The sequence below is a fragment of the Sciurus carolinensis genome, chromosome 2 (assembly GCF_902686445.1).
Source record: "Sciurus carolinensis chromosome 2, mSciCar1.2, whole genome shotgun sequence".
In the NCBI taxonomy this organism is placed as follows: Eukaryota; Metazoa; Chordata; class Mammalia; order Rodentia; family Sciuridae; genus Sciurus; species Sciurus carolinensis.
In genome coordinates, this window is record NC_062214.1 from 45106468 (window position 1) to 45128124 (window position 21657).

Genomic DNA, 21657 nt, shown 5'->3' on the forward strand with positions numbered 1-21657 from the left:
TTTCTATAAATACTGTGGAATAAAGTGCCAGAATAAATGGACCACTGTCAAGGAATCTGGTGATAGTACAGAGATGGAAACACTTTTTATTCTAACAGAGCTATAATCAAGAATCACTTGTTGCACAGCCCCACCATCCATGAGTTTTTAACTATAGTTTCTTTTCTGATTTTTAATATTAGAATACCATTTCCAGAGCAGTTCTACCCTTCTCCACACTTTGGCATAAAATTCTGAAAAAATCTCAAAAACAAAAAACAAACAAAAAAAAACAACCTATCAAGTGCTTAAACAATACAGAAATGTTTCTAATGTCTAATTGTTTAATAACTCAACATTATTATCTGATTAGGCATTCATATTGCTAGAATTATGCTCCAAATTTTAATAAATTTTCTCATATTTCCTTCTCTATGGGTTATTTTTCTACTTCACAAGCAGGACTAATAAAGCTCAACTAAAAAGTAATCTATTCATTTAGATAGCTACTCATTTTGCCCCATAATTCTCATGTAATAAACATTCTTGGAAGAAAAATTAGAAAAAATAGAAAGAAAAGAAGAAAGAAAAAAACACCTATAATTTGAACATATAAGCAAAGTACATAGCTATTACCATTTTCGGATGTATTTCTACACAAAAATATAAAATATGAGAAACTAGTACACTGTTTTGCAACTAATTTTTACACTTAAAATATTTATGAATACTTTAAAAATTGTTGTAAGATATATATAACAAAATTTACTGTTTTAGTTATTTTTTTTTTTTTTTTTTTTTTTTTGGGTGCTGGGGATCGAACCCAGGGCCTTGTGCTTACAAGGCAAGCACTCTACCGACTGAGCTATCTCCCCAGCCCCTGTTTTAGTTATTTGTAAGTGTGCCAATTTTAGATCATGTGATTCTATAATAAAGTTATTCATGACTACATAACATTCTATTATATTAATAAACCATAACCCAAAATCTTCATTTGGGGTATTTACATTTTAAAAGATATTTATGCATTATCTTTAATATGTCTTTGAAATTAATCTTTAATCTTTATAATAGTTTCACCAGATTTTTGTTATATCCTTAAAATAAATTCATAGAAATAGAATTTCTTGGGGTCTGTCTAAGAAATTCTAAAGGCTTTTGATACATACTGTCCTGTTGCCACCAGGAAAGCAAGACATTACATGAGTATGCCCTCTGGGGTATAACTCATGATGGAAACAGGTAGCTACAAGAAGGGAGGATTTTTATGGTGATAAGATTCTGGTGGGGAGCAGCTGAGGCTTTAGTAGAGACCTTCTGCTCCCAAAAAGGAAGCTTGTGCTCATGAAGGGAGGAGCTCTGAAACTGCCACACCATGTTTCCCTGAGTGATAGGGGACACCATGAGGAGCACCTAGAATCCGACTGGCTTACCTCAGATGTTGATGATAATAGATATACTAACCTTTGACCTAAAGGATTGTCTCAACAAAAGGATAAAAAAAGAGTTACTCAATTTCTTCCTATAGCTCTCTCTATATATTTAAAAGTCTTTGACATTTAGTTTTTCCCTGTTCTATAGATGCTACATACATAAAACAGCCTCAGGTTTATCTGAAATGTTTCTGCTTATTCTTCTTAAAGTCCAGGCTTTTTCCACTGTGGCTTCTCCTGGGTCCTTGAGTCCTCATTAACTAACAGTGGAGCACAAAGAGCTAAGCTAGAATGGCGGACTGACTGATGTGGGTGTGAGGAAAGGTGACCTTTAGTTGTAAACATTCATCAAATTTCACATCCTCCAAAATGTTAGCACCGCAGAGAGCCTGCTAGGATGCAGACACTGTCTGGCCTTATTAGAGCCAGGCTTTTGAAATGGTAATTGCAACATCAACAGCACTTCATATCCATAAGCTGCACAGCCAATGCATGAAGGAACAGGTAATTCAGGAACACACAAACATAAAATCAACAATTTCCCTTTCCTCATTAGAATGCATTTTTTTTTTTCTTATTAGGAAGAGACCAGAATAGCTCAGTTTCCTTATACTGTCATACTAAAGAGCCAAAGAAAGAAAACCATGATTTTAACATCCACCTCAGCAGATGGTGGCAAGGAGACATTCATAGTTAAAAAGAAGGCCCACTCATACATACATGTAACTATCTTTACATCTTTATTAACTTCACAGTACATAAACCAGAGTAGCATGATAGATTCTCCCTTTCCTAAAAGCATGTTAAGAAGGATCTATTCCTTGAAGATAGACATCAATTAATATCAGAAATAGAAATTTCCTGAAAGTTGAGGGACAGGATATGTTCTTGCCTGCCACCTGACCAATGCACAGGACAGTCTAGATTTCTCATAGCTAAAGAATCTCAGAATTAGTTCCAGTTTTTTCAAAAAGAACTTTGAAAATACCCTTCACCTTAAAATAAGTTGATACGCATTTAGATGTCAAGAAGACACTAAATCTAGGAGTTGGGGTTTTAAGTGAAGGTTAATCAAGGGGCAGAGAATTGCCAATCAGCTATCCAAAGCCATATTTTACTGCAACAGCACCCCAGGGAGCTAATTCAATTGTACCTCATGCAACTAAAGTGCATTAACACTCAACAAATTGGCCACAATTACAAGACACCAATGTATTCACTTAACACTAAGAAGCAGGGAATAATTCAGCATATGCTTGAAAAGCTGAGATTGGGACCCAAATGACTGTGTATTTAATACTGAAACACAAGAGGAAGAAAGAAGGGAATCCCTGAGTCCTTCAGAAGATATCCCTCAAGGAATTACCACAGAGAACTTGATCTCTGTTTCTCTAGAGAGAAATAATGAAAACAATAAGCAGGGAAATGAATCCAATAAAGGGCTATGTGAAGAATAATGCTTCAGGTTCTTTAATGAGATTTTAAAAATTCTTTAAGCTCAAATATTTCACTGTAGGTTTCACTTGATATATCAAGAAATGAAGACATTAAGAATGACAATGAGCTAATAGCTTCAGGCCTGAGTAAGACTCCTTTCACCAGGTACAACTATAAATGAATCAGTTAATCCTGTATATTTCTTTTTCTTTTAATTCTGTATATCCCACGATGATAAAATATTTATCACTCTCCAGAGAGCGGTGAAGTCACATGGAAGAAAAGACTCTCATACTGCCCCAGAACAGCTATTCTGGCATGCCCAAGACTCAGAAAACATATATGAAATAGTTCATTCCTCAATGTGTGTGGTCTAAGAAGTCCTGAGTAATGAGAGCAACATTGGAAAGTAGAAAAATGAAGAAGGGAAAAAAAGAAAAAAAAGAAAATCAATACTTTGCTGATTCCCATACAGAGGCAAATCTTAATTCTAGACATTCTAAAGGAATGAAAGGACACATAGCAATAAGTAGGCTTAGATCTTCTTGGCCCTTAGTGACATAAAATGGACCTTTTAAAATTAAGTCATCTTCCAAGTATTTAAGAGAAATCGAAATTGGAATTTACTACTTCTTACATTTATACTTAGTTTAAGAATTCAAACCACAAGAAGAATCACAAATGTGAACCCGATAGGCCAATCACAGTGACATAAACCAAGAGCTTGCTTGAAAATAAAATTTAAGTATGTGTCACTTTGAGTTTTGATCAGAACTCTAAAATAAACTATAAAAATCATAAGAATGCCACCTAAACACAGGGTAGTGAAAATATTTGCTTAGCAGGTCAGGACTCCTCCCTGTAAGTGCCAGTCAGGAGAATCAAGTGCCTTAAAGTGGAAGCACCATGGTGGGTGAATGAATGGTTAAGTGAATGAAATAAAGAGATCTCCTCATTTTTTCCAAATGCCAGGATAGGACTCATAGAGATAAAGTTGGTCTTTGTCATTTCTTCTCCTTGTTGCTTCTGAAGCATCCTTTAAAAACATCAAGCTCAAATATATTTACAAATCTATGATTTAAGGAGTAAGAAAAATGTAGAAAAATAAAATATAGTGGGAAAAGTTGAAAAACAAGCCTGGGGAAAACAATCTAAATTTGACTGACAATGGAATACGAGGATATTTCTAAGGGCAATGAAAGGGGAATAAGCAAAGTGGTTTTTTTTTTTTTAAGAGTTTTTTTTTAAGCTGAAAGATCAAAGAAGCAGTTTATTCAAGACTTTAAAATATCTATCATACACCGAGGACTATATTCTTAACTTAGGTGGTTTTGGAAGCACATTTTCCCCAAAGCAAAGCCTTTTCCATGGCTGTGAACTCCTTTCTAGAAATGCTTCTGATATTGTACAGAAAAAAGGGTAGATATGAGAATGTAACCATCTTTGAGAATGAGACATTATTTGAGAATTATTAATTACAACACACTAGTTTTAACCTTTCCAACACTGTAAAGTCAAGACTATAGAATTCCAACGCAGGTTGCACAGCAAGGACTATGAGGTCAGTCTCATTTGGTTTCAAATAATATGGTGTAGGTGATTATGACTGGTTTAACCTAGGTAAATATCTGTGTCCTTATCAGAAAAAGAGATAGTTGCAGAGAATAAATGAGAATGGATGTTCACTGATTGCCACAGAGAAAGGTATTCAATCATAAGCTGAGGTTAGGTGGGACCCCTGACCTCTTGCTTAGGATAACAAACATGAGTTATTCCTGAAGGGTATAAATATCAAAGGTTTGACATGGGCAAATGTCAGCAGATTCTAGGTTACAGAACTACCCCTGGGTTCCAAGCATACATACAGAAAAACAGGAGAAAGGTGGTTTGATATACTTTCACATACCACTGACGAGAGTCTAGGTTTTTTAGTTCTCTCAATAATTTTGAATTTTTCTTCAATAGATGAAAGTTCTTCCTATAAGGAAAAAAGGATGGAAGAAAAAAATCATGTGATCAAAGATCAATTTGGCTGCTTTTTTTAAATTAATTTTTTATTTATTCTAATTTGTTGTACATGACAGTAGCATGCATTTATACATTTTTTTTGTATTTATACATTTTAATAGCATAAATAAATGGAGTATAATCTCTCATTTTTTGAATTATACATATTATAGGATCACATCAGTCATATAGTCATACATGAGGTAATCATATCTGTTTCACTCTACTAATATGGCTGCTTTTGAGTTAGTTAACAAACCTGTCTATCATTCACCGATGTGCTACCTCACTTCACTAAAGATCTGTGATAGAATTAAGTTCATTCTCCTGAAGATGTGCAAGGCATAAAAATCCCACTGCAGCCCATTACTGTCCAGTGACATTGGATGACTCTGATCAATTGAGTGTGTGCCCTGCATGATGTGCCTTGGTCTGGGGTTTCCAGCCAGCACTGCTGTGAATTTCTGCTTAACACTTCTTTCTTTAAAAAACTATACCCCACTATTGGGGTCCAGCTCAAATCCATCCTTTTCCATGAGGGCTTCTCCACTGTCCCATACTTCCCACTGAACTGAATCATTCCTCTTGAAATCCTGTGCCACTCTATCAAAGTTTTACCACATCCACCTCCCTCATCAGACCTAAGGCTTATTTGCTTTTGTAGTCCACTTACCTCTTCACTAAAGTAGAAATGGTAATGGCCAGAGAAGTAATTAAATAAAACACATATATATAGGAAATACTTCATACTTTAAAACATTCAACAGATGTTTAGAATTCAGTATGTGCATTAGCAAAGCATAATTAGTTCCATTTTTAGCTTTAATTTAGCAGCCAAAAATAATTCTTAAATGTTGAATAGTGGAAAATCTCCATTTTTATTTTCTTCTTCCCTGACCCTAAATTGATAAAAAAGAAAAATCATATGAAAAAAAATAATTGAAGGACTAGCATGTATTGTTACCTTCTGTCCCAAGAATTCATTCCCAAATCATCAAGCAACAACCTGCAGAAATAAAAAGGTCCTCGGGGCTCCACTGGTGAGGGCTGCCCTTGGCTGGTGACATTCATCACAGAATCAGAATTACATCTCTGAACATATTCATCTTCCTGTGCACTCTGGCGCAAAATGACCTCAATGATTTCCTTCTCTTGCTCACGATTCATGCCATGTGGGGGTGGGGAGGGCTCATTTAGATTTAGCTGTGATGGTAAAAGGCATTCGGGACTAGTGTGGCCAATGTTTTCAAGTAGTTTGTCAAGGACATCATCTCCATCTTCGATTTGAGAATGATCTTTCTGAGGTCCAAAAGTGTGATGATGGTGGCCCGAAATCAGAAATGAGGGGTTTCTTCCATTGGGTGCTAAGCATCCCTCCAGAGGTCCATATAAAACCCTTCCATCCCAAGAGTACTTCCCTGATATATCCCTCACAATGACTCTCACATCTGAGAGGGCTCCCTCTGGTCCTTCTGAGAGTGCGCCCCCTGGTCCTTCTGCATGTGTCTGAAGGTAGGAGATGAGGGTACTGTCATTAAATACAAACAGTTGCAGGTTTGGGCTCCTGAACACCTCAGAGGACAGCTCAGTGCCTTCCACATGGGCATTGTCGTGGTTCTCACTGACAAGGCTGTGCAGCATGGCTGGGCCCCCACTGAGAGGGTAGTGACCCAGGTGGTTCACCAGGTGGGCCATCACCATTCGGGCAGTCAGAGGGATCAGCTCCACACTTCTTCTCCTTTTCTCTGTGAACAGCAAAGAATGAATAGACAGAGGAGAGTGAAGATTAAAACTGAATGCCACCACATTTCAGTGTTTGATGTTTTAGTCTAAGACTTCATTTCGACTATTTTTTATTTTATTTTATTAATTCTTTTTAGTATGGGGATTGAACCGAGGGTCTTGCACACACCAGGCAGATGCTCTACCCCTGAGCCACATTCCCAGCTCTCAACTATTTTTTTTAAACAATTCTATTTTAATTTAAAAGCACAATTTAAAAGGACTACTAAAAAACCAACTTACAGAAGGATCTCATTCTGAAAGGGATGTTAAAAAAATCTGTAGACATAGGAATAAAAAAAGCGAAAGGTCCCTGTCCTTAAAGAGTTGACAGTTCAGGGGGAATAACTCAGTGGCTGAACACTTGCCTAGCATACCTGAAGCCCTTGGTTTGATCCCCACCACCACAAAAACAAACCAAAACCCAAAGAGCTCACAGTTCAAGGAGCACTAGTAAGGATAAAATCCACAGTCAGGGGCAGCTAGGGTCTGGGAGAGTAGCTGAGGGAGGTACCTTGCTTCCCTTGATGGGGTAGAGGTAGACCTGATAAGGAAATGAATCAAATTTGTGACTGCTTAAATATATTTGAAGCAACTGGCTTAATAATTATTGTGATAATTTATGTTTAGTTGTTAGGGCATTTTAAATATTTAAGAGAATCTGACATATTAATGAATCATGGAAACACTTAGAAGACTTTAACTAAATTTTTAGTTGATGATTAATGCTCAAAAGCAACTGATTTACAAAATTTTTAATACTTACAAGATATACAAAGACTTTGACAACAGTAGTGTAAGGGGATCTTGTAAAATGAAGAATAAGGAGGAAGAAGCAGATAAACTAAATCCACAAGCATGAATTGAAATGACTACTTAAACTTAAAAGTAGTTTTGGAAATTTCAGTCTGATTATGGATTAATCTAAGAACAAGTGAAAATGAAACCTTTAATTTTAACATAAAAAAAATCTAGATGTTTAAATAAACTAAGGTTTATAATTTGAGCTTGAAGTTTTAGGAAACACTTGACTTTTAAATTCACAATACGAAAATACAAATGTTAATCAAACCTAAGTAAAAGAAAATGTGATTTTTTTAATGTTGCATGCCCTCCCCCTTAGAAATTAAAAACCCAATTGACTTACTTATGATACATCAGTTTTAGGATGTATAAACCATAAGGGGGATAAAAATCAAATCCCCAAATCTAAGAAATTCTGGGTAATGACTGAGGAGAATAAGATCATCCTGAGTTTTCTTGTTATTTTTAAAATAATAAGAAATAAGTTATTCAATAATCAAAAATAAAATTTCGCATCAAAAGATTCATTTTTTTAGAAGCAAAGGAAGTGATCTACATCTCTCTCTGAAACTAAACTCTCTCCCCCACGCCCTGGGAGAAGTGAATATGATTTCCGCACAACTAAGAAATTTAATGGCCAGATTTAATACTCAAGCTAAGAAATATTAATGTCCTGAAGAGCACACATGAAGCTAGCCAAAGTTGGTGAGTTCATAATGCAAAATACTTCATAGTAACGGCACAACAGAACAGGCATAAAACTCTTATCAATAAAGGTCTAATTTGATAAAGGTCCTAGACAGAAAATAACAATTAGACAGTCACCCTTCCTATACTTTTACTTAGATAGGTTACGCTTTCAATTTGAGGTAAATATAAATGTGTATTCTATGAATGTGTTTGAATTCTATAATGGGAAATTAACCTGGAGTCTCACTGATCAGGTTATAAGCCATGACACAATTACGTACCCAATAAAAATCTAAAATAGCTCTAATACTGAAAACTCAAGAAAGGGAGTATTTGTGAAATAACATTGCTAAATACACTGCCTGTGGGTTCTCTGGAATACAAAGGGAAAATCTGAACTGTTAATGAAAAATAGGCTTGTGTCTTCCACAAATTATTTTTAAAAAAATAAAGTTCAAATATTGAACTTATTTTGTTTTCCTAAATTACAGATGAAATATAAGAGCAGGATTTTAGGTTATCCTTTAAATTTCATTTTTTGAAACTCCTCTAGTCCCCTCTCTTTTAAGTATAAATGATGAGTAATCTCAGCAAACAGGTCTGCTTATTGATAGGCTTTACCATGTTTACTTGTAACTTTATTTTAAAATAGTAAATACACCAAGTAGTAAATAATAGTCTAAGAAAGAATCATTAAAAATAACAGACAAAAATGTTATATTGCTTATCAGAAATATTACCTGACTGGAAATAGTTTTGTAATGAAGGATGAATTATGACAATGAGTGAAATAAATGAGCACATTTTATTTAACCTAAAGACTATTACTTTTACTTATCCTCTTCACTCTTAACAAGATGTACCCACTTAGCAAGTGTCTGCATGCCAATAGTTTTTAAGCATCTTATTTTTTCACTTAGTTAAATTGTTAGTGTATTGTAAAAATTCCTTTGTTATAGAAGTTTCAGCAAATAGTTTTAGTACTATAGAACTATGTTGAGAACAGGTGCCTAAGATCCTGAGGTTTTCTAGAGGATGAATATTCAAGTCAAGGAGTGTTGTGCATAAAAAGGAAAATGGTACCAAAATCAGTGTGTATTTTTAGGTTTTTCCTTTTTCACTAGCTATTAATCTTTTGCTATTTTCAAGAAACAAGTCATAGTAAACGGTGAACCTATTTTAGAGATAGCCATGTGGGATAAGTGTCAATCACTTTAGGAAAGAGTAAGTTAGTTTCTTGTAAGACATGGATTGCAAAAGAGGAAACAACAAAAGAAATGGATCAAGAGTTATTTTGATTACTAAATATAAATATGTTTGAATTTATAATTGTGGGAAAAATGTCAAGAAGGTATTATAGCTAACAGACAGTAGAATTCCAGAAAAAAGACAATGAAATTATTTAGAAAATGGAGGGTGAGCCAGGTGTAGTGATGCACACCAGTAATCCCAGCAGCTCAGGAGGCTGAAGCAGGAGGATTGCAAGTTCAAAGCCAGTGTCGGCAACTTAGCAAGACCCTGTCTTAGTATAGAAAATATAAAGGGTAGGGGATATGACTCAATGGTAAAGGGCCCTGGGTTCAATCCCTGCTACCAAAAAAAAAAAAAAAAAAGGAGGATGGATAACATGAAATTTACCACATGCCATTCCTGACCAGAATAGCTCAAGGGTCTTTAGTCTATGGCAAAAATCTCAGAGTTAACATTTTATTTCAGGAAAATGATCATTAAGCTTAGACTCAAATCCCACCTCTGTTATTTCTGACTTGTACAGCCCTGAGAAAAATCCCCCTTAACTTTAGTTTGCATGTCTATCAAATGGAGTTAAAAATCAGAACTGTCAGATTTCAAGGCCCTGCTCTTTTTCATCCTCATCTCACCTTTCCCTTCATTGCCACCTGAGCCATACTTCAGACTCCATGGTCTTGCAATCATATCCCTGCATCGTGGGCCCTCACATATCAGTGCCTGCTGCACCCCACCCACCACTGGCCCCACAAGAGGGATCTGTCTCAAGTTTCTGAGTGGTCTATCTAGCAAGACCAACACTCTGCCCAAAGTGTTCTGGCAAAACCCATGGCCAAACACCACTGGGAAATAAATCAGTTCCTTTTTTTGCTATTGCTTTCCCCAAGGGTTTTTGAAGCTTTTGTACCGCTGACTTTCCTTAGAGACGCCTGCTTTCTTCCCTTGACTTCCTAGAAATGATTCTTTCTTGGTCCTTCCATGGATGATCTAGCACTCCACACCCACATTTTTTTTTTTAACTTTTAACCATATGGTTATAAGAAATAATACAGAGAGGTCTAAAAAAGACTTCATCTCAGTGGTCACATCTTGCATATCCATAGCATAGTATCACAATCAGGAAAATGACACTGATAGCAATCCACTGATACTATTCAATGTTCACTAGTTTTACATGCACCCATTTGTATGTGTTTGATTCTATGTAATTTGATCACACATACAGATGCCACCACTTTCTGACTCACAATCCAAGTCTCAGAGGCGGGATGCTTATCTTTCTGGGCAGAGGGATGGTTAAGAAGCAAAGTCCTGACAATTCTCATAGAGTCTAAAATGAACTTTGCTACAAGCAGAGAAATCCTCAAATGGGGACAAGTAAATTCCCATCTCTGTCCATGAGGGTCTCCTACTCTGAAGTGTCTACAAACTCCTTTCAAAGGCCACCCACCCTGTCAAGGTTAGACTAGGTCCTTCTCAAATGGAAGCTCCTATGGTGCCACTAGTTTACAAATGAAATGACTCTGGGTTTTCTTGTCTCTCCCATCAGATACAAAACTCTTTGGGGACTGAAAATGAAACTTTTTTTTAGTTCCATGGATCTGAGACATATGAATCTTTAATAAAACAAAACTGTTTGAATAACTAAGATGGGAAAGGAGCAGAGGAGAAAACATCAACAACAACGAAAAACACCCCAGGAAAAAAAACCCAGAGAAACAAGGAAATCAGAATTTGCCATCCACAGAGGACTCTAAAAGTCAGGATTTTAATTTCAACAACCAGATTTAAAATAATAATAATAACACTGCAAGCACTGGACAAAAGGCTACAATTTTTTCACCTCTCCTGCCCACAAGATATTATATTTGGAATGATACTCACCCTCTTCAACAGTCAGCAGGTTCCCCAATTCTGCTGATGAATGATACTGGACTGGCTCAGAGCTCTTCACGTTTGCCAGTGGCAGAAAGGGGTCATAATCCGTGGATGACAAGTCAGCCAGAGTCAGTGTATAATGACTCTGTTGGGTGTACGTGCTCGAGCCACAAACACAGCAGTGCAGAACCTGTGGAAAACAGATGGAATGGCACCCTGGATGCCACCACCTCCTGTCCCCTGAAACTCTGTCTGGCCACCATAGCTCTTAAGAGCTAGGACCCCTGCTTGGGAATACTTTAAAACATTGGGTCGTTTCCATCCTTAAAAATCTTTTTGCTATTAGCAAGACACAGATGTGTTCTTTCACACCAATGACAATAAATATATTTTTAAGGTAAAAGAAAAGTAAAAAAAGTGCTTATTGTACTATTCTCAGTGATTGTACATACCTAAGGCCTCCTCCATCTACCAAAGGTGACACAAGTATAAGAAAATGAATCAGGAGGTGAAGGGTGGCTGGGGGATAAGTTATCCGTGGTGGAGGGCCGGATGAGCTCAATGAGCACAGCCTCCTGGCCAATTTCAAGACCGTTGTAAATTTACAACTCAGGGCCCCATGAACAATTTTAGTTAAAGCAAATTTAACTATGAGATTTTTAATGTATTCTTATTTTTCACAAGATTAGTTTCCTTAATTTATTTTTAATGTTTTTAAAAGCAAACAGATTACTGGAACTATTATACTTTTTTTCCTACCTGGCACAAACAGCTTTTCATCAAACTAATGCTATGATTATTCTTATAAAAGAATAATTCTTTCCTAAATTAAGTAGACACAGACCACATTCCATAAAAATTAGGGAATACTGACCAAACAGTAGTTATTTAAAAATTAAAGATGATAGTCATAGAAAAATGCATGCATCTTTAACTTGGTAATCATTACTTCTCTAAAATTTATCTGTCTTCCTTCATGTCTCAAGTTATTCTTTTTAAATATTTAACCATCACAGTCCTTTTAAAAAGGGCATAGATAAATAAGTGCACAAAAGACATTTTGGTAGTTTTCTGACATGTAGGTCGTCAGGCCATGCCTTGAGGCCCCAGTGGAGACTTACCCTATAGATATAATCCAGCAAGGGGGCCTGGGATGGGTGTTGCTCCTCCAGGACCACCGTGGACACAGGGTGGAGAAGGGCATTCACTGGCAATGCCATGCACCAGTCCAAGAGGCAGAGGAGTAAGGATACAATAAACTGGAAGAAGAGACAAGTTCATACCTTAAGCTGCAGTCTTTTAAACCTCACTCTGTGTAATATTAAATCAGAGAATTCTTTCTACATATACTCATTATTGAATGGATACACAAATGCTAGGTAGACAAGTAAATACAAGACAGTATATTCATCACAAGAGATACAGTTAAGATCAATGTATGTGGATATTATAAAGGCTATCACTATTTGTAATATATTTATTATTCTATCTTACATTTAAAAACAAACTCTAGGGAAAAGTTAGCTAATGTGCCACCTACCTTCTTATCTGTTTCCACTGAGGAGTACTCAGCACTTGGTAAAAGGAAAGCAATCGTAGCCACAAGGATCTGTGTAAAAGATAAGTGCCAAACAGGCCAGCAAAATAGTTTTAGAAGGTATATCTTAAAAGTCTCAAGGTAGTGCTAACTCACTGGAAGAAGGTGATATAAAGCTGAGGGTCAGTTGTGTGTGTATGATTTTGAAAATTACAAGAAGGCAATGGGGATATATCCGGTTTCCACAATACTCTGTTGGAGGTGGAATTGGGGGACCCAGGGAAAGGACTATCTTTCTCTGCAGTCACATAACTTTCACCATTAGTCCCCTCACTTTTCATATTGAAGTAAAAAAGGACTTAAGAATAATTATGAAAATGTTCCCATTCAATCATCTCATAAATTACCCTAGTCTCTACCTGCTGTTCTGATGTAAAGGCACTCCTTTAATTCCCAAAAGTATTCCTGTTTAGGTGACAAACTGTATGGTTGCCCTAAAATCCAACTTTACATTTCACATCTCATATTACTATACTCAAAGCTCTATTTCACTGTAGATCACTTAAGGTAAAAAAAAAAAAATCACTTTTGACTTTTGATGTGTTTCTGGGAGAACAAAGTGATCTTGCCAGTGAAATTTGTCTAAGGCTGAGAAAAAATAAATCGACATCACTTCTTCTCTCACCCTATAATCCCTTATGGGGACAAATCAAATTTCTTCAAATAGTTATCGCTGGATGTGTAAAGACAGGGCATGTTTTAAAAGTGCAGCTATAAAAATTGGCAGGAATGGATGTGACTTGCCACTGGGCATGTGTGAGTGAGGATATTTGCTCAGGTATAAGCAAAGCATCCTTAGATGGAACTCGCTTTAGGATGCTATGGTTGAAATAATTCTTCCTGTTTCTTTCTCCCCTCCTCTCCCACCAATGAATGCTACAGAGGATATAACAGTAGTAATCTCATCACAGCTGGGTAATCACGCTATGACAGAAAGGAGGGTTCGGGTCTCTGTCTGGGAGGTGCTACTGCTTTACACAACAGTCATCTCCTCTACCCTGCACAGAGGGCATCATAACCAGTTGCCTACTCCTTGTCAGCACCATCCAAATTACTTGATAGCCCAAACTACAAAAGGTCTTTTTTGTGAATGTATTTGCCTTTCAAACTCCCCAAGTATCAGCCTCTACCCTGAAACACTACTGGCTTCTTTCTGTAGTGCCTAGAATCACAGCTGAGAAGAACAAGTCCCACTTGCTCTTATGAACCCATGTCAACTTTAATGGTTGGTTCTTTACTAATTATTTGAGAGTCTCTAATTAATCAGGTATCAAATACACTGAAAAGGAAATGTGTATGTTTTAGCATTTAAGGAAAAGGACTTACTTCTGCCATTTTCCGAGGCAGAGAGGTTTCAAACACCTGAAGTTTCTCCCAGTAGGAAACCAGCAACTGAAGAATATCACAGGCCACCTGAGCCACAATTTTGTTAGGAAACTACAAAAGGAAACAAAATTCCAAAATAAATACATGACAGGTGCATTATTCCTAAGAAAGAATAAAACCTCTTCTCAGATTACAGTATATTTGTTTTGTATGAAATTGATGAAAACTATGTTTGATTAACAGAGAAGTCATATATGTTCACACCACCATTCTAAAACTGTCTCTGTCTAGCTTAACTGTGTCAATTTACACAACTTTTTTTATAGAAATAAGTTTCTGCCATTTAAGCATTCAGAAATTAAAACTTCCGTTCACATAAACCGTATTTTTTTCAACTACAGGAAATTAAAATAGAGTATGTTGTTGAATGTCCCCTATACGCTGAACCTTTTACAAGAATTTTACTCATTCTCTCATTGACAAATCTTCACTGATGGCTCTGTAAGGTAGACGTTGTCTTCATTTTATATGTGGAGACACAGGGATTGATCATATGAATTTCTGCCCTCTAAAATGAAACTTGGCCTATATGTATATCATACTAAGAATCTGTAAAATGAAGAGACTCTGAGAACATAACTCATGAGTAATGGCATATTCAATAACTTTAAATATGATTCCTGAGTCTGGCATTTATCTCCACCACTACATCTTCTGGATGCTTCCATTTCTTGTGAGATGGATGTCAAAAGGGCAGTACTTGAAAGATCTTCGTTTACTATGCTAGGGGAACATGAAAGGGCACCCTGTGCTTTTCTCCCTGGGGTTACAAGGTTATCTATAATTCATTAGCTAGAACAGAAGAATTCATCAATGATCTGTCACTGGTCTAGAAAAACCTCACTACAAGTCACATGAAGCAGCCACCAACTAACATGTGCACCACACAAATAACAATGAAAGGTCAATGTTTAGCACTCCAGTGACAAACGCACAGGATGACAAAGAAGGTAAGGAAAAGATGATTAATTTTAGTTCTACAGAATAAATAGTTACTGATAGGCACTCCCTGGCAGGTGTTAGGTAGACCCACGACTCTTCATAGCCTTCTACAGCCATCCAGATCCAGATGACCTGATATCCTCTAGTCTCTTTCCATTACTCTAACACCCTGGCTTGTTTCTGCCATCGCCTTTGTACTCACTCCTGGTATGCCTGAACAACCATCCCCCAGGGGAGCTGGCACTGTTTCACCTTTTTGATCCTGGCAAAAAATGTCATGTCCTCCAGGAGGGCCACCACATCCATCCAAACGATTGGCAGCCTACTACTTCCAGCACTTCAGCTTCATCTCTGTTATGTTTCCCTCATGGCACTAAGGGCTGTCAGGACTGATCTGACATGTTGGTTATTTTCCTACATATTGTGAATCAGTACTTTATCCCTAATGCCTAGCATGGCTCCCTGAAGGATGTGCATGGTCTGCTTAAGGGGAAGAAAAAATGCTGAGGGACTGGGAGAAATTGAGTGGATGCTGGCAAGACTTTTAACTCAAGGAGCTAGAAACAGATGAGGAAAATGATGAGAGTTGTGGCAGACAAGACAAAAGGGCTTTGGGCAGAGAGAGGGGGAGACAGGATAGGCAGAGAGAAGGCAATAGGAGGGGGAAAGAGCTGAGCTATCCCTGGAAGAATGTAGATGGAGAGTCAGGGTTTCCTTTGGTGGGGAGTACAGGGCATAGGTACTAAGGTAGGAAAGGACCTCAGGAAGAGTAGAAGCTGCCATAATGGTGGCAGTAAGGAGGCAGTAAGGCATAATGATGGCATAAGGAATGAGGTGGGAAATGGTGGAGATGAAACAAGTCATTCATTCACTCATCCAGCATACAGCCAAGGAAACAGACAATGTGCTAACATGAATTAAAAGCAGAGAATTAAAGAAACAAGATGAAAAGGACAATAATTCCTACTTTCAAGGAATTGACAAAGTCATGGGGCTGGCAGGGACTTGTCCTGGTTCTGTATGCCCTGTCCAGTACTCTAGTCCAGAGGTTCACTGGACACCCCTGTGCAAGGACAGATTCCTCTGACAGCATGATGAAAGAGAAAGTCAATGATGTCTAGGAGAGCAGGTAGGAGAAAGAATAGCAGGTTGGGCTGAGGATAGTGGCTCAGGGAGGCAGGGATGAGCTGCTTGCCTGAGCCTCAGCTTATGCCTCTCCATTTCTGTAGTCTAGTCCTCCAAGGTAGAATGTCCAGGGTTTCTGAGTATGGTGGCAGCCTAGAACCACCACACACCAGACACCCATCTACTGCCCCACCAAATGCAAACAACTGGGGAAGTGAAATTCTCTGAACAGGTGGCCCAACTGGGCTGATCCCACTCACTGTGGCCACAGACATGTTTATAACACCCCTTGGGGAAAGCCTCCCCTGTACATGGCTGGTGGGCACAACATCTGTAGGCACACTTGGGTCACCTTCGTTAGGTGTTTCTGACGGGCTCAGTTATAAGCAAGGTGATGCTGGGAACTATATGGAGTCCTAGAAACTTGTGTTCTCTGTAGTGTAAATCAGCTGCGGGCAGGAGACCACTGCTACTGTTGCCTCTCGATTTCTCTACCTCCTGGCAGTCTCAGAAACTTCCTCAAGTCCTTCAACTCAAAGAAGTTACCAGTTCCTTTGTTCTTTCTGGTAACTCTTTCCCTTGTAGTCCTCTGTTCTTCTTAGATTTATATGCTATGTCCTTAAACAGGAATCAAATGGAGGTGTCCCCAGAGAACAGGACTTAAATCAATATGCTTAAGTCAATGGCTAAAGGGAGACTTTCTTCAGCTGCATCCTGTCCCTCTGATTTCTCAGCAGTTCACGCTGGAGCCAGTTCATTTTTTTCCATGTGCTCCTACTCTTTAATTTCTAAATAAAAGAGAGTATCCATCCAGAGTCGGGGAGGACTCAGTAGGACAATACATGTACTGTGCTGAACAACGGTCTGACAGAATAAGGACTCAGTACATGTAATTGCATCTTTTCTGGTACCTTGTTTTTCCTATTAATTTTAGAAGAACTGTAGAAACTTTTAAAAGTCACAGAAATGCAAAGAAGAAAATCTGTTTATCCCTTTACTCTGTTATCTATTTCTTCTTCTCTTCTATACTATAAATATAAATACACACACACATATTTAAAATGAATGACATCATTAACTTCTTAATAGTTTTTCCAAGTAAGGGATAGGAGTAGGAGAAATACTTCACATTAAATATATATATCCAGATTTAAGTAAAATTAAAATTTGAAAAACAGATCTTAGATTGAGAAAATAGGGTATTAAAAAATGAAATGGGACTTGACTGATACACCACTTATATCCAACTCTTTTCATGTTAATAATCACATGTAAATATTTCTCTATGGCTTGAGGAGTCAGGAGTGTCCTGTACTCATTGGGTGTGCAAAATCCCCACACACATGGCTAGAGTATCCTGGGTTTGACCTGGCAAGCTCCTCAGGCTCCCAGCGAGTGCATTTCTCTCATCTGTGAAGTGCAGGTGGATTGCAGGATGGTTTTAAGGAATGAATTTGATGACAAAGGCCAGTGGTCAGCACCCTGTCCAGGTCAGAGAGAATGCTCACAATGTGGTATAGTGGTTGGATAATCTTCCATTCTTCATCATGAGAGTCACAGCAAGAATTTTTCCAGCTCATATGATGTAACTGGTATCATTCACCTCAGGAGTGGTGGAGGAGAGACAGGGAAGAATAAGGTGCCAGGGCAATGTCAGAGGTACACTTGGAGAACAAGAGGCATTGAGTTTGGTCAGCAGGGTGCAGACCACTGAGGCCCAATGCCTAGCCAAAGATGGGGAAAACAACTGACTAATGAGCTCATGGGATGAAGCAAATAATGCACAAAGGATGGCACAGGGGATATCACTGGTCTGATGATGCCTCTCCCAGCATCAGCTATTGATTGCTGTTGCTATTACAGCTGCATATGGCAGGCAGCAAAAAAGGTGGGCAAGAAGGACCTGGACATAGGTGCCAAATGGATGGTTTATGGCTCTAATATTGACTCAGTTAGGGGGTCGCACAGACTTGAACAAGTTCCTTAACTCTCTTGTACTTCAGTTCTTCCATTGGTAAAATGGGGACATTCGCCTTGCCACTGAGAACTACCACAAAGCTCAGAGCACAGAGTCTCAGGGACAAGGCATTCACAGGTTCTGAAGATGTAATAATGGCAATGCAAGCCATTACCACCGTTTCTAAGTAAGAACCATGATAGCACATGACTGAAGCTCTGGTTTAGGAAGCAACCTAACAACACAGTTAAAAGTTCAATTATGTCTTTAATGTCACACAGATCTACTTTCAAGGCTGATTCCATCATATACCTGAATAACCTTTAGACTTATACCTAATTTATCTGAGCCTTGATGCTCTCTGGTATAAAATGGTGATTAAAACATCCACCTTAAAGAGCTATCATAAATATTCATAGAAGTATTTAGAAAGTTTATCATTATTCTGATCTTGTTTGAGGGCCCGATAAATGGTAACTCTTCTCATTAACAAAGCAAAGAAATATGTCCCACAAACATTTAAGGTTTAGCACAATAATGCATTAACCCTCAGTGCTCCAAACTGGAAGCTGTGGGGGCCTTTCCCAGTCCTGTTGAAGAGTATGGGACAAGAAATCTCCCTTTCTTGTCACCCCCATCAACAGATAGCAGATATCCTCCTTGCCATAGGACCTGCCCAGCACCAGAGGAACCCCATCTGGCCATGAGGCTATCAGAACAGTCAGACAATCAATGGCCTGATAGTAGCTGCCAATGGGGAAGCAGTCATTGGTGACCTCATAGTATATTATTCACAGGGATCTCAAAAAGGAGTTCTGAATCACCTCCTTTTTGTAATGTAGGAGGCAACAAAGATGGGGCTAATTAAAACTAAAATTGAAAACACTTGGGAGATAGTTTAATGTCAAATAAGTACCAAGAATTGGTAATACCTTCAAAGTTACACCTATCACATTGATGGCTTCTTTCACCTGAGGATGGATGGTACACTGTACAAGCTCTTCACAGATCCAAACCCCAAGTGAGCAAACAGCGATGCATCTTTTTAAAAAGAAGGAAAGAAGCAAAATACTTATTAAATGATTTATTTCCTTGGTATTTTCAAATGACAAATGTTTTATATCTGTTTATTCAAGGCAGCAAACATTATAGATACATTAACAGAATGTCTTCTTGAGAGAATAGATAGGGAACTTTCAATAGATCAATTTTCAGGACAAATAGAAACACTGATAAAATTAGTATTTAAATATTTCATGAATTAAGTGGCATGTTTTCTGTTAATTGTTACAGCCTATGTATCACTTATTTTTGTTTAAACTAATTTATTACATTTTATTATTTTGAGAAAGTTTGGAGGAAAAGTAAAAAACATGAATCTTAGAAAATTGTTGAAAATTACCTTCCTTATAATAATATGTACAATGCCTACTTACGTACATAAGATAAACCCTGCATTTTACTTTAAAATACATTCTAATGAAACTTTCAAAATTAATTTTAGTGTTATTTCTTTTGAACACTGTGTTAGAACAAGATATTCTGCCAAGAAAGCATGATCATACCATATACATTTTGACTCTCTTGTTAACCCTACAGAAATTTGGCTTTCTATGCTAAAGGAAAAGGGGAGAAAAGGGAATTGCCAAGACTTGTTGATTGTTTAAATATGGTAGGTGTGGGGAAAATGAGAAATTAAGAATTTCTTACAAATTTCTGGGTTTAAAATCTGGGTAGATGGTGGTGCCATCTGTTGAAATGATATCAGAGGGGCAGTCAGGCTTGTGGGGGAAGCACAGGTTTTAGAAGGCAGAGTAAAGGATTTAGTTTTGGTTGTATTAAGTTTGGATATGTTAAGAGATCCAAATTGAGATGACAAGTAGGCAGTTTAATGTGTAAACCTATAAGTATACAAAGGGTTTTCTAAAGCTCATCAGCAAGTAGAGAGCATTTAAAGGTTGGTTAGAATAGTATACAACAAGAAAGTCATGAAGAAAAAACTGGCCCAGTCCTAAACCCTGACTCATTTTAATATCCAGAGGCTAGGTAGAGAAGGAGAAGTCAACAAAGTGATAGGAAAGGAGCAGTGGCAGTAAGGTAGGGGCAAAATCAGGAGATTAAGTTCTAAGGAGCAAGTATTAAGTAGGAAGACAGTAAAGGGAAACTAACTTCAGAAATGTTAAGTATTCATGTTGAAACTTACATGATAACCTCCAAAATAACTAAAAATGTGTTTATGATTTCCTCAAAAGATAGAGGTACTAAATAGATTGTGAGAAAAAAGTCAAGAAAACAGAAAAACAGGAGGCAGGAAATGAAGGCAAGAAAGAGGAAATGAAAGAAATATTGAGAAAGCTCAACTAAAAACAAAGTATTAATGAAATGAAAATACATCCAACAGATTAGCAATTATGAAGAATATAAACAAATTAAAGTTTCAGTTAAAAGATAAATATCAGACAGGATAAACTTATAAAATCCAGATATATACAGTTTGAACAAAGCCATCTGAAAGAGAAAAATACAGAAAGAAAAATTTTAAAGAAAGTATAAAATAGTTGTCAAGTCAGAAAAAGTAGTCTTTAGTATAAAAACATCATCCCTAGAAATAAATCAGATTACTACATAAGCATAAGATTTGATTCATTATAGGAAAAGGGAAACTATAAAACTATATGCAACTAATAACTCAAAATATATAGAGACAGAAATATAAGGAGAAAAAGACAAATGTGATCATAATAGAAAAATTTAACATATCTCTTTCAGTAAGTGATCAAGTTGATAAAAAATCAGAAAGAATACAGAATATATGAAGCACTTGGTTTAAAAAATTAATATAATGGACACATCTAGAACACTATGTTCAACAATCAAAGAACAATGTATACATTCTTTTCAATAATATATAGAACATCTGAAAAAACTGATTATACATTGGGCCATAGAACAAGTTAGAGAGATATTTTGATCCCAAGTGCAAAAGACATCAATAGTAAAAAGATAAATAGAAATAACTATATGCTTGAAAATTAGAAAAATACACTTAAATAACATGACTCAATAAAGAAATTATAATGGAAAGTATAAAAAGTTCAGAGAGAAATATCTTACATATTAAAATGTACAGAATTCAGATACAGAAGCATCTAGAAGGTCACAAACTGCTAGAAGCCTCAGATGCCCGGCAGAAGCATCCAAAATGTTTCCAGGACTGCCAAATGTCTTCTGGGGCACAAAACTATAAGCAGTAAAAAATCACTACCCTATACATACATCATTTGAATAAACTATTCTTCCATTTTCCTTCTCATTGAAAACATGTATATATTTGTAATCTTGCTTTTTCTTAGAAAAGAGAATGTATACCTTACTATTTTCACTTAGTAATG

At 37.0% G+C, this 21657-nt stretch overlaps 1 protein-coding gene across 1 annotated transcript in view; it reads right to left on the reverse strand.

The window, feature by feature from the left end:
- Positions 1-21657, reverse strand: part of Ralgapa2 (Ral GTPase activating protein catalytic subunit alpha 2) — a 302869-nt gene that overhangs the window by 110088 nt on the left and 171124 nt on the right. The window contains 7 exon segments of the mRNA XM_047542031.1: positions 4756-4827; positions 5821-6601; positions 11265-11448; positions 12380-12517; positions 12799-12867; positions 14182-14292; positions 19198-19306. Coding sequence (XP_047397987.1) covers positions 4756-4827; positions 5821-6601; positions 11265-11448; positions 12380-12517; positions 12799-12867; positions 14182-14292; positions 19198-19306 — 1464 coding nt within the window.